This window comes from Bubalus bubalis, chromosome 2, assembly GCF_019923935.1.
Source record: "Bubalus bubalis isolate 160015118507 breed Murrah chromosome 2, NDDB_SH_1, whole genome shotgun sequence".
In the NCBI taxonomy this organism is placed as follows: domain Eukaryota; kingdom Metazoa; phylum Chordata; class Mammalia; order Artiodactyla; family Bovidae; genus Bubalus; species Bubalus bubalis.
The window spans coordinates 108,358,718-108,372,914 of record NC_059158.1 but is presented as its reverse complement, the minus strand read 5'-3'; the positions used below and the strand labels follow the sequence as shown (position 1 = coordinate 108,372,914).

General features: G+C 34.6%; 1 protein-coding gene across 1 annotated transcript in view; it reads right to left on the bottom strand.

Moving 5' to 3' along the window:
* The window catches only part of LRP1B (LDL receptor related protein 1B), a 2,209,913-nt gene that overhangs the window by 591,012 nt on the left and 1,604,704 nt on the right, over positions 1–14,197 (bottom strand). The window contains exons 36-37 of the mRNA XM_025261770.3: positions 11,839–11,973; positions 11,128–11,257 (exon numbers count right to left, since the gene is read on the bottom strand). Of these exons, the coding sequence (XP_025117555.3) occupies positions 11,128–11,257; positions 11,839–11,973 (265 nt within the window). The remainder of the gene's footprint in view (positions 1–11,127; positions 11,258–11,838; positions 11,974–14,197) is intronic.

Here is a 14,197-nt window from a genome sequence, read left to right as displayed (position 1 = left end):
ATGTTTAAATTGTTACAAACATATATTAAATATGATTCTTATATTTTAAATATATGAAAAATAGTGAAAAGCCTCTAATTTGAATCAATCATTTTCTTTTAAGGTTCTTTGACTCTTTCCCTGGAGCATAGATCTGGGTTGCAATTTTTACAATAAATTTGCTATTTCCTCTAGTCCTATCCTTTCCCTAAGAGAATATAATATAGATACTTTATCAGATGTGCTGGAGAAAACCTGAAATAGTCAAAAATTGCCATGCTGGTACAAAAAATGAATATCACATTAATCTCTAACATAGGCAGTTGGTTGAAAAGAGAATGAAGAATGTCACTCCATTCTCTGCTAGAGTGGAGTTCAACATTGTGTTAGTTTATCTGTAGAAAGTAAGAAAGACAAAAGCCCTATAGGGTTTTATATATTGGGAATAGTAACTGAGCAATATCACTAGAATCACTTAAAACACATACTAATTGTATACCTCATAGGCCCATATATCAGTCTCTAAATTCATGCCAAAGCACAAGCAAAATAATACAGTATTGTCAAAGCTTGAATACATTTCATGAATATGTGAATTGACATCCTTCATCCTCTCTGAGGAATATGGTATATTCCTCTATTCCTGAGAGGGATTATCCACATTCCTTTTGTCTTCATTTGTGTGCAATTTTTGTTTTGACAAAGTATTACATGCCAATCCCAAATCACTTTTCAAGTCCTGATGTGTTACTATTTCTTAGAGGCTCCTGAAAGTATAAAAAGAATGCAACCACAGATACTGGAACACTCTGCTCAAAGAAAATCTAGAGAGAATATAACCTTGAATACTACTTTCTAATTTTTTATAGTGGTTTGGTGGATGATTCTCAAAAGTATTTTTTCATTGCAGTCATGCACTCATTCAACAAGTATTAAGTAGGTATCTATTAAGTGCCAGGAACTGATAATAAGAGATGAATTGGACTCAGTAACCCTTATGAAGGTCACTGTTTAATGGCAGACACAAATGGATAAAGAATTACCTGAGGAAAATGTTAACAGCAATGCTTAAAACTTGCTAGTTTTAAGTCTCTATAAGTCATGAAAGTAGGGGCTTCAACACAAAAACTGTGCAAGTGCTATGGTGAGAGAAGTTGTAATCCCCATAAACAACTTCAGAGGTGAACTTTCTAAGCAAATAAAGATACAGGCCATCTTGGTTGTTGTCTCTGTTTCAACTTAGAAATATTTTTATTATTTCTTAATATTGAAGACCTATTTCTTCAGGTGTTGTTCTGTTATTTTTTATCATTAAGTTTTACATTAGATTCCTTCTTGACTTTTCAAAGAAATCCAACCAGTCCATCCTAAAGGAAATCAGTCCTGAATATTCATTGGAAGGACTGATGTTGAAGCTGAAACTCCAATACTTTGGCCACCTGATATGAAGAATTGACTCATTTTAAAGGACCCTGATGCTGGGAAAGATTGAAGGTGGGGGGAGAAGGGTATGACAGAGGATGAGATGGTTGGATGGCATCACCAACTCAATGGACATGAGTTTGAGTAAACTCTGGGAGTTAGTGATGGACAGGGAAGCCTGGTGTGCTGCAGTCAATGGGGTCACAAAGAGTCAGACACAACTGAGCAACTGAATTGAACTGAACTGACTTTGCAATATTAAGTAATTATGTAAAACAATTATGTGTGTGCCCAGCCAACAGTGGAGAAATATGGAGAAAAAATCTTTAGAAAGAAACATTCCATTGCATCTGTAATTCCATAACATGTTAGGTTTATATTTAATTCCTTATTTTATATATCTATTTATACCCTGCCTTATTTCCCATCCTTTCATTTTAATAAATATGTACATATACATATATATACACATATTAGTTTGTATTTATATGGTTAACAGTTGTTTTCCTGAGTGAGTGGTCCATTTTTTAATTTCCTTTTTGTTTTCTTAATATATAACACTTGATGTTTCCCTACAATATATGCATTTTCCTATGAAATATTTAACACAGACTTCAAGAGCCTAGACTTCTAGTGCTCATGAGTTGATTTGGAATTCTTAAAATAGTATACAGAAAATTTTAATTGGTTTCATGACACCCAAACCATCTTATATATCAGTCATATAAACCTGCCCTGGATATCCCATGTTAAAACAAACTGAAGAAATTTCTATAAGCAAACAGAGAAATATCTTAAACTTCTCTTTTACCCTTTACTGAATTTTTACTGGTTGGATCTCTTAAGAAATTAGGAACAAGGTCCTATACTTTTGTGCAACTGTTACTGGTCTCCATTCAACATGGCTTTGGTAGTCTGGCCCAGGGCCTCCTTCTTACAAAAGGAAGTGCCATGACCTTTCTGGGTTTTCTTTCTCCCTCACTAGCTTATACCTGCAATGAAAGCAGAGGGCATCTTTATCACTTCTGGCCCTTTGTTTTTCTTTTCAGTGGGAAAGGTAAGATCTAAGATTTATGTTTAGAGGTGAAGAAATGAGAAACATATAGGGAAAAAAACAGGTAAGACATAACTATCTTTGAAAGAAGAGTGATTGAAGTAGAATTTTGGAGAAAATACCTAATGGAAAATAAAACACAGCAGTTTTCTTTCATTTGTCCTTATAATTTGTTCATATGCTTCTCTCAGAGTCTTGTATTAATAGAAAAAGGTGGATGTGATTTGGGGAATTATTGTAGTATTTCTGAGTTACTTAACCATCATGGTATATTAATATTATGAATTAGCACCCTGATTCCATCATTTTTTCTATTGCAAATCAAAGTTAATTCCTTCTTTATTGTATGTCACCTTGACTTCAGATACAAAATATACTTTAGGAGATGGTGTTAAACTATGCTATACTTTTGTTGTTTCAAAGATGTTAAACTTTAATTCAAGACCTTCTATATATTATTGAACATATTCAAAATGCATATATATATATATACATATACACATACACACACATATGTAATCAATCAAAGACCATTTAACAGGTGTACTTGTTGAATACCAAGATACCACATAAAGCTGGATCTTTGCCAGGGAAAGAAACACTTCTAAGAAAGTTATTTATGCTCATAGAGATATAAAGCTAAATTAAGAGAGGCAATGTAGATTCTAGTGCCTAAAAAGGGGGAAAAATAGAGTATTTGTGCTTCATTTAGAGATCATACATCATGGAAGATTAACTAGCTTTTTTGATATCATACTGTGACTTTCTATACATCTTTTGTTATTGTTGTTGTAGGTAGAAAAACACTTTTTAGCATAAAGAGATTACATTTTAATTTTTTAAAGAGTGAGGCCTTACCAAAGAAAAAGGGAGTCAGTGGAGGAGAGAAACTGATTTTTCAAGCTAAACTAAATTCATATACACTTTCTATTTTGCATTTGGCTACACTTTAAAAGACTTTAAGTCTCCATTGTTCAAAATCAGGCTTCATGCCCCACACTTCAAGGAACATTTATATTTTGGATTCAGCTGATTTACTCCATTATGGTTCACCTTTTCATTTGGTAAGGACACCTGCCACTTTTTAACTTTAGGCAGAATATTTAAATGCTGTACTTCATTCCTATGATATGAATTTTGACACTTATATGACTATGTAATATTACCTGGAAATCGGTGTTTAAGTAACTTTTACGCAGAGTGATCATTGATAAGCCCTTTTCCCACTCCTCTAAACTCATCAGTAAGCATATAGATAAGGTATTGAAGACAATTTTAACTAATATTTCCAAGCAGTAATAAACATTTCCTGAAAATAAACATAATATCTAAAAAGGTATATCAAGTCAATTTTGAATCCTGAAAAATATCTATAGATGCAGTAATACTGAATAAAAGTTTTTAAGAAGAAGTGAAGATAGAGAAATAATATTTAAAATGGCTATTCATGTCAAAGATTTTTTTTGAGGGATGAAATGTGAATCTTGTGGGAGGGGAGGCTCAAAATTAATAAATCAAAAGTGTTTACTGAGATCCGCCAGCTAAGTCAGCTCTGAGCTCAGAGTCACAATGGAGAGAAGTGGAAAACTTCAGACAGCTGGAGATAAGGAATGACAGGATTTACAGACAGATGGAAATAGTTGAGGAAAACCTGTGGAAAGTCTAAAGTAAGTTTCGATCTTGTCAGGACAAAAGAACCATGGTAACACAAAAAGACACAATGATTAGGACAGAAGTAGATGAAAAATAGATGTAGTGTATGAAAGTAGATGAAAAAGTTTTAGTGAAAGTTGGATGTCACTAAAATAAATCATTTTTAAAGGAAATTGTAAATAGAAATAAAAGGAATGAAGATAAAATATTGGATGTAATGCAATGATTAAAGTTAGAAACATGAAAATATATGTAAAAGATAAATATAGCAAGCGAGAAAATAGCATACAAAGCTTTAAATGAGTGTGCTCAGAAAAGATACACAGTGCTCAAAAAAAAAAAATCTATATATATATGGAAGGGATCAGAGAGAACAGTAAAACTTCAAGTTAAAGAAAGTAACAGAGCAAAACTCTTGAGTGGATAATCAATGGAAAAATGTTAAGAAGGCAAGCAGTATAAAACCTGAAAAAAAAATCTGGATTTGGCTATGGATAAATTTAGATATTCTTAGAAAGAACTAAAGCTGAAAACTCATTTCAGAAATTCAATGATGAGACATTTACTTTTAAGAACTAGAGAAGTAAACATGCAGAGAGAAATAGGGCAGCATTTTTCTTTTCAAATAAGAGGGATCTGAGCCTAGTTGAAAGCAAAGGGAAAATCTTCATTGTAAGTTAAAGATGATAGAATGGAAGAGTAACTGCAATGAGATGCCCAAAGAAATGGATGCCATTGTGTCTAGAATAAAAGTGAAGTATATTTAAGTAAGGGGGGGGGGGAACAACTTTCTCTGAGGTTATATACTCTATTTCAAAACATTCACATTATGAATTTGTATAGTTGCTCTAATACATTTAAATACCAAATCCATTTAATTGCTTTACTAATAGCTGACAATTTTGCCATCTTCTCCCTCCAAGATGACATAGAGACCTTATGACTCACGTTGTTGATCCTGTGAACATCCTAGCTCATGCTTCCTCATCTTTTCTGTTTCAGGGACTTACATCTATCTCTCTTTTGCCTAACCTTAACATTACTCTAACTTCCTGTTCTTGGTTTCATTCCATTTCATCACTAATTTCTAGACCTCATCTCCTGATTAGCAACTCATGGTTACTCCCTTATAATTGCCAACTTTGATTATGTTATCACCTGCTCCCTTTTGGGGTTATTTTTCCCATAATTTTTCTACTGCTAAGTTGCCAAGCACTATTACTCAAGGTCATATAAATACCTCATTAGATTCTAGAAGTTCATTGCAGCTGGACACATGTTGCTTAATCCTTTTTATTCATATTCTATTTGCCACAATAATTTCAGCAAATCTACCTATTCACTTATAGCCACTAATTCTATGCATATCATCTATGACTTTCTTCAATTTCACTAATTTTAACCTCTAAAATAGATTTTACTGGCATATTCTTACTGCTGAAGCTCCAATACTTTGGCCACCTGATATGAAGAGTCAACTCATTGGAAAAGACCCTGATGCTGGGAAAGATTGAAGGCAGGAAGAGAAGGGGATGACAGAGGATGAGATGGTTGGGTGGAATCACTAACTCAATGACATGAGTTTGAGCAAACTCTGGGAGATGGTGAAGGACAGGGAAGCCTGGCATGCTGCAGTCCATGAGGTCACAAAGAGTCAGACACAACTGAGTGACTGAACAACAACTGGCGTACTCTGTCCCCTTCATTCATTCCATCACCAAAAATAGGAGAACTTTCCCTAATATAATCCTCCTATTTAAATTTACCTCATTTAATCTTCCCAATAACCACAAATGATATAGCATTTGAGATCAAGATACTTCAAAAGATATCAAAGGTAGGAAATGTCCACACTGACCTTCCAAACTGTAGTGGACACCATTGGTGCTGCATTTATACACCCTCTGATCCTGTTTGTGATTTCTATGCACTCCAGAACCCAGCTACTGTGTCCTTTTCTTTTTAGTAACTCATATAGGCAACATTTTTCAGAGGACAGCTACTAGAATCTTCTTTTGTGAGTGGTGCTGAGAGCAAGAAATCTTGGGAATATATCTCTCTCCAGGGTTGCCCTATCCAGTGAATAACTGGCTAGGAGTTTGAAGTCAAGCTCCCTTGCTAAGTGAGGTTTACCCTCCAAAACTTTCCAAGGTCCACAGTTGAACCTTTGTTTGGCCCCTTTCTTATCTGACTTCTACCTGACTTGAATTTTCATTCCAGGATCTGTTTTCAGAGATACCTGATTTAAGATTCAAATCTTGTCCACCTGCTATCCTCCATTCTTCCTATTCCACCCTATTGCTTCTTCCTTGCCAAGGTTACTGCTAAACTCCTTGGAATCTGTCTCCTCTTTACACACATTTTCTTCCACCCCCTCAGCTTAGGAATATGTGCAATACCTCCCTGGTCCCATACTAAGAAAAACCTTTCTTTATACCCTACTATCTTCTCAACAAACTTTCTGTTTTTTATTCTTTTTCTTCATTGTCCAAGTTTCTGTCACTGTAGTCTAAATATTCTGGCTCTATTTTCTAATTATCTTTTACTTATTAATTCTTTATATTTGGCTTCTGCTCTTATCAATTTCCTGAAATTCATAACAATTAAAAATGTCATCCCTCTCACCAATTACATGTCCTGTTTTCTGCTTTTATGTCTCTCAATCTCCTTCTTGCAGATACATTTGAAGTTTTTCCTAAAACTCTCTTCTCTTGATTTCTATGACAGTGATTTTTCTGAGTACTTGAAATGGCTTCTTTCTCTGCATCTCTTTTGCCTTATTGCTAATTTTGTTTTTACTCCTCATAATCATTTTATCCCCTATTTGTAAACATTCTTCATTCATGTCATTAGACTTTTTTTCCTATAGTCTTCCTTGGATAATTTCATCCACTACCATTTTTTATTGCAGAACCTGAACTCTGTTGGAATAAGTAGGAATGACTCTATATTTATTCAACTCTTGCTTCTATTCATGCTCTACTATCTCTTCTCCAGAATTTGCTATCTCAGGAATAATCCAAGATTTCCAAGACAATTCTAGTTAAAAAAACAGAATGATGTTATTAAGATTAATTCTCATGCATAAAAGACCAGATCTTTCTAAGTCCAAACTTATATCTCATATCTATTTTAAAATCTTATCCCCTTTCCAGCTTTGATCTGCCTCCTCCTGGCTTATGAACTTGCAGTAAAAAAGTCACATAACTTTTCCATTTACAACTCTTATATTTATTTTAGTTTCACACTTATATATTGGTCTCTGGTTGTCTCTCTTTCTTGATCTGAGGGTAGAGAAAGAATCCTTCCTCTTCCTCCATAACATCCTTCCTGGAAGGATAAAGAACCATTCCAAAGAATTTCTTAAAGAATGCAACAACTTCAATGTACTTCTGATCTCTGCTTATGTGGATTCTCTGTGGTCATGGGGAAGGCTTAGGAGAGAGGATCCAGCACCAGTTTGTGTTTCACTTGGTAAACTGGGGATGAAGTCATCATAACATTTTTAAAATGTGGGGACACCAATTGCCAATTTTATGGCCCCAACTTACCTTCCACCTACATTAACTACTTTTCCCTACATGTCCTTTATATACTTTTGCTCTTGGCAATGTCCTTTGCTTGGCACTACCAATTTTTTATTTATTTTATTTCTTATTCATATAATATATTTCACTCCATCTCAAAAACATTCTTTCTTCATGTCTCCTCAATAAAGTGTCTACTAATCATCACCACAGCTGCTACTACCCTCCCTTTTACTACCTACACCAGTCATAAGCTATCTGTTTTCTGAAAATTTAATGTAGTTTTATAATAGTCATATAAAAATTTCACTTTAACATGAAATTTAGGTATCAGATTTAAGCCTGAGTTATATCAATATAGTCTTTTGGTGCTTCCGTATTAGTTCTACTTTACATTATGTTACTTAATTTTCTAACACAATTTTGTACTTGTTTAAAAGTTTAAACAGAAAACTCATTGTGAACAAAAGCTACACCTTATTTATATCATCATACTTTACAGTATCTCCTGGTATCTCTCACATCATCTATTGTCCTGTTTTGTCAACATGTACTGAATTAAAGGCTGAGGAGGAGATGGAGACATCCTGACATGACCTTGTTGGCTGGGCGTAGCACTTAAACTGACAAAATAGTGAAGTACAGGCAGAGTTTTTGCCTGATGTCTTCAATCATTCTAAAGAGAAATAGATACAGTTATATGCTAAGATGACTGTAGAAAACATACTTAACAAAAGAAGGTCTGAAATAACAACTTGAGGGCAAAACTCGGCTTCAAAAGAAATGCAAGAGAAAACTAAAGATTGATAAGTTAGCAGCAAGAGGCCTGTTAAATTGAACTGCATAAATCAGTAATAGACCAGGCACAAGAAGTTCTCTAGAATAAAGTGAAGCACTGGACTTATAAATATGATGGGAAGAAATCATATTATTCAAACAAACCCATTTCCTGTGTATCTATAATATTTTATAACATTCAAATTATATTTGTTCCTACCTTCAAAATAATTACATATAGTCCAACAATGGATCAGGTTTATTTTTTCCATTGAGGGTATACTGATTCATTGCTTTATTATAAAGTATAAATGAAAAAGATATTTTAAAAATGTCATTGCATTAGTCAGTGTTAGTCATTCAGTCATGTCTGATTCTTTGTGACCCTATGGATTGTAGCTCACCAGGATCCTCTGTCCAAGGAATTCTCCAGGTAAGAATACTGGAGTGGGTTGCCATTCCCTTCTCCAGGGGGCCTTCCTGACCTAGGGATTGAACCAGAGTCTCCTAAACTGCAGGCAGATTCTTTATCATCTGAGCCACCATCACACTGGAAGAGGAAATTTTATATTCAAGTTTACAGGTACGATGTGGACACACTAAATTGACACATGTGTTTTATGCTTGGAACTAAACAAAATCATACCTTCCCTCAACATTCTTAATGTGTACTGGCAAGTGTCCATGCACGTGCAGTTGTAGGCAAGAGAACGTACAGGGCAAGTCAGACCCAACTCCAATATTTTCTAAAACATCTAGCTTTTCCAACATTTTGTCATTATTGTTTATTCTCTTTCACTTGTAGTTCTAGTCTTTAAATTTTTATTATAACTTTTTATAAAATCTGTTAAGCCTATTTTCTTATATGCTTGATATTTTTGGTTATTAGTTTCTATAATACTTATACGTATATATGTAACAGGTAGCACACATACATACATATATAATGCAGCATAATCTTTGAAATTTAGAAAATATAACTCTCCCATACATAATGTTAATGACAGAGTAATATATTTTAATTGTGGTATCAGTTTCCTTATCTGTAAAATGGAGGAAATAATGTCACTCTGGGCTTCCCTGTTGACTCAGTGGTAAAGAATCTGCCTGCCAATGCAGGAGACTTGGGTTCAATTCCTGAGTCAAGAAGAATCTCTGGAGAAGAAAATGTGTGCATGCGTGTGTGCAGTTGCTTCAGTCGTGTCCTATTCTTTGCAACCCTATGGTCTGTAGTTGACCAGGCTCCTCTGTCCATGGGATTCTCTAGGTAAGAATGCTGGAGTGGGTTGCCATGTCCTCCTCGAGGGGATCCTCCCGACCCAGGGATCAAACCCGCATCTCCTGCACTGTAGGTGGATTCTTTACCCCTGAGCCAACTGAGTAGCCCAGGAAATGGCAAACATTTCCATACTCTTGCCTGGGAAATCCTATGGTCAGAAGAGCCTGGTAGGCTACAGTCCATTGGTATAAGAGAGTCAGACATAATTTAGTCATTAAAAGGCAACAAAAACACTCTAATAAGTTTGTTATAAACTTTTAAACAGAGGGAAAGAGTACTCACTGGTGAATTCTGAGCAAAGAAGTTACTGCCACTTACATTTGAGAAGGATCATTAGGCTGTGACATAAAGAATAGACTATAGGAATACAAGGATAGAAGATGGTAATCCACGATCCTGAAATGTTGGCAAGAGTGATTACACTCAGACTAGGGTGAAAACAATGAAAACTGGGAGAAGTAGGTAAAGCATAAATGTATTTTGAAGCCAAAGGTAACAGGATTTCTGGTATACTGAACATAGGATATGTGAGAAAGATACCAAAAATGTCATATTGTATCTTTGAAATTCATCTCAAGATTTTCCTCTAGTAATAGAAACTCAGTTTATTATATGAAATTATTAATAGAAACTCAGATTGTAGAATTTTAATTAGACTATAGAGTTTGGTTGTCCAAATGGAAAAATGGGACTTTCAATAAGACGGTAGATATACTTATCTGTAACTTAGGAAGAAGAAGAAAAAAGTTTGGGATGAATATGTTGATATAACAATTATAAATACATAAATGGAAACTGAAGCTTTAGAAATACTGAAGAACAAGGTTGGCTATCAGATGGTTACTTCATTCACCAAAAAAACCTGACTTCCAAACACATAAACAATTTTAGGGAAGAACTTTAAATAAATAATCTAGAAAAGCATTGCCGTACTCATTTGGATTTACACACACATTAAAGACTGCATAAGGACTTCCCTGGTGGCCCATTGGTTAAGAATCACCTTCCAATGCAGAGGACAAGTGTTGGACCCCTGATTCAGAAAGATTCCACATACCTTGGAGCAACTAAACCCATGAGCCATACCTACTGAAGCCCAGGCACCCTAGAGTCCCTGCAATTAGAAGCCCACCACACCACAAGTAGAGAGTAGTCCCCACTTGCCTCAACTAAAGAAAGTCTGCAGGTAGCAATGAAGACTCAGTGCAGCCATAAATAAATAAATACACATAATAAATGTAAGCCCATCAAATATGTACTGAAATACACATGACAAAGTGAAAACAAACTTTTCCTTCCAGTTAGGTAAGATACTGAATTTGTTTCAAACATTATGATTAAAAATAAATATTAATATCAACATATAGATTTTTCTTTTAATGAAACTTTAGAAAAGTCACCTAAAATCCCCAAATATATGTAAATGTTAAACTTACCCTTTTTCTGGGTGCAAAGCTATAGATCTTGGTTGATCCAGGCCTTGGGAAATAATTACATAACGAAAAGAGCCATTGAGTCTTGCAACTTCAATTAAGTTGAAACCGTGATCTGTCCAATATATGTTACCTAGAAGAAATACAGAAATGTTTATAATATAATTGTGAGAAAAATTATTTATTACTTATAGCTAAAATTAACTTTCTGAACATGCACATAACCATAAAGAAATCATTTACCTCCTATATTCTTTTTTAATAGGTACATTAAGCAGAAAGCTATAAATAAACTCATATGTAAATACTTCTTAATCTCACACATCTGTTGTTTAACCCATATAATGATACTTTTGTGTGTTAAAAATAAATGGAAACTTCTCTCACCTGAAAAAGAGCTCTATTTTCACCTTCTGCTGACTTCAGGCAAAAGACAACTTCTAATACTTTTTTATCAGCCTCATGGGACTCAGGAGAGTTGAGCAAAGTTAATACTACATAATCTACTTCTACATAAAAACACGTATACAAAGGCTCAAAAGTATTAGAAAGAGTGAAAAAAAAAGCAAACAAGACCATTTATCCCTGTGACTAGAAGTACAAACAAACAAACAAACAAAAACCTGTGATGACTCAGAAACAGAATTTTTATGAAGCATATTGAACCCCTAACAATATAGGCTTAAAACAAAAACAGAAAGCCATGGATTTTACCAGCAATCCAGTCAATAGCTATTCCTTCCACTCTTCCCAAGCCATTAGTAATGATGTCTTCTTTCCAAGTTTGATCTCTTTTAGCTCGGCTAATTTTGTTGAAGCCCATGTCTGTCCAGTAGATGGTATCATTTTCTATTGATAAAACAAACAAACATACACTATAGAATGTATTGATATATGTATTTGTTGTTATTCAGTCACTAAGTTTTGTCCAACTCTTTGAACATGGACTGAAGCAAGCCAGACTTCCCTATCCTTCACTATCTCCCAGAGTTTGGTCAAATTCATGTCCACTGAGTTGGTGATGCCATCAAACCATTTAACTGTCTGTTGCCCCCTTCTCCTACTGCCCTCAATCTTTTCTAGCATCAGGGATATATGTATTAGGAGCACATTGCATCAGCATTTTGAGCGTTATCATCCTGGGTGTACCTGAGTAAAAATGTTGTTCATTAAAATTTACTAATAAAAATGGTATGAAAGATATTAAAACCACATGAGAAAACCTAGTCAAATATGTTTTTAAAGCATTTTAAAATATATGTGCAAATAGTCTATTACATTTTTTTTTCATTTTTCTATTCATTTAAACTCATAAATACTTATCTCCTATGAATTTAAAATTTTGATATCATACCATATTATTTTGGACTACAGCATTTCTTGTCACATCTGTTCTAATGTCATATGATAAGAATACTATTGGAGATAATCAACAAAGTCTCAAAGTAAAGAGAGAATGGAAAGAAACAGGACATTTCAATTATGTCAAGGGTATTTTAAACATAAGGTCATTCAAAATGTATAAAGCTTTAAAAGTACCTTATCATCCAATTATTCCTTCTGAGGTACTAGTTTCCCAAATGTCAACTACAAAGCCTGTGCATTCTTTTTCAAACTCTCATTGTAAAAATGGGCTTAAGAACACTTGAAGAATGGCTCTGTGCTATCATAGAGTCTTTAAATAACAGTGCTTTTTGAATATTTGAATGAAAAATGTGTCTAAAGACTATAAATGAAATATATGTGCATGCATATGCATAAAGGGTAGCAATTATAGATCAATGATGTTAAATACAGCCACCAGAAAGACACTGGGGACAAATCATTAAATAATAAATTTGCTACCAACTAAGTAAGTTTTTGTGTTGTGACCTACATGGCTAATGAAGAACAAATCCTTTAAGACCAATATAATTTCCATCTGGCATAGTGACAGGCTATGGAAATAAAGAAAAGGCAATTAGTATAAAAAAGCCATTTATCAGTAAGTTTGGGGGTTCTGCTTCAAATGAAATACAGTCTAAATTCTATTACCTATCTGGGGAAAAATTCCAAACAGCCCCTGTTTGCAACACTGGATTAGTCAGATACATGCTTGAATCAGAGCAGAGATACCATTTTCATATACATATCTGGAAAGTAAGGACTTGTTTCATCTTTCCCATTTTGTCAAAGTATCCGTTGATATGTTTTTATGATTGAAGAAATGAATTGATCAACAAAAATAAGCACTGCTGCTGCTGCTGCTGCTAAGTTGCTTCAGTCATGTCCGACTCTGTGCAGCCCCATAGACAGCAGTCCACCAGGCTCCACCATCCCTGGGATTCTCCAGGCAAGAACACTGGAGTGGGTTGCCATTTCCTTCTCCAAAAAATATGCAAAATAAGTCCTACTTTTGCATAAATACTTAAGTGCTATATGAAGAGCCCCACTCTCTTCTGCAAACATTAGACCCATATAGCCAGTTACTTATTTTGTATCTCCACTGGAATATAAGAAAAGGCAATCCTGGCTGTGAAAGACAAATTTTGGGTTTCTACCTGAAACATGCTTCTCTCACAGGCTTCCATGTGGCAGCTCCCCTTGCCATGGTGATATGATGAAGGGCACCTCCATCCTTTGTTTCTTGGGTTAAAAACCTTATGCTGTCCTTAATAATTTTTTCTCACACTTCACATCTAATTCATCACCAACTACTCTCATCTTCAATCTATTACCAAATATTTTAGCTCTTTTTAGTCTTTAAAATCATATCCCTCATCTCACCATTCTCACACTGTATAATTAGAATGTAATCCAAGTCATTATTACCTTCTACCTGAAGTACTGCAATAGACTCTAACTTAAGTCCAACGTCCACTTTGGCCTCAGGTCTCCCTTTCCTCGTGAGCCTTTTCTCCGTTGAGGGTCCACTGTCACCCTATTCAAATTCAGTAAGATAATGTCTCTACTCTTCATTCAGTGTTCTAATCATTTTCCATCTCATTCAAGGTAAAAGTAAAGTTCCTTCCCAAGACCTTCCTTCATAATCCACCCACACCCTTCAACTCTCTGTCACCTATTATCCCTCCAC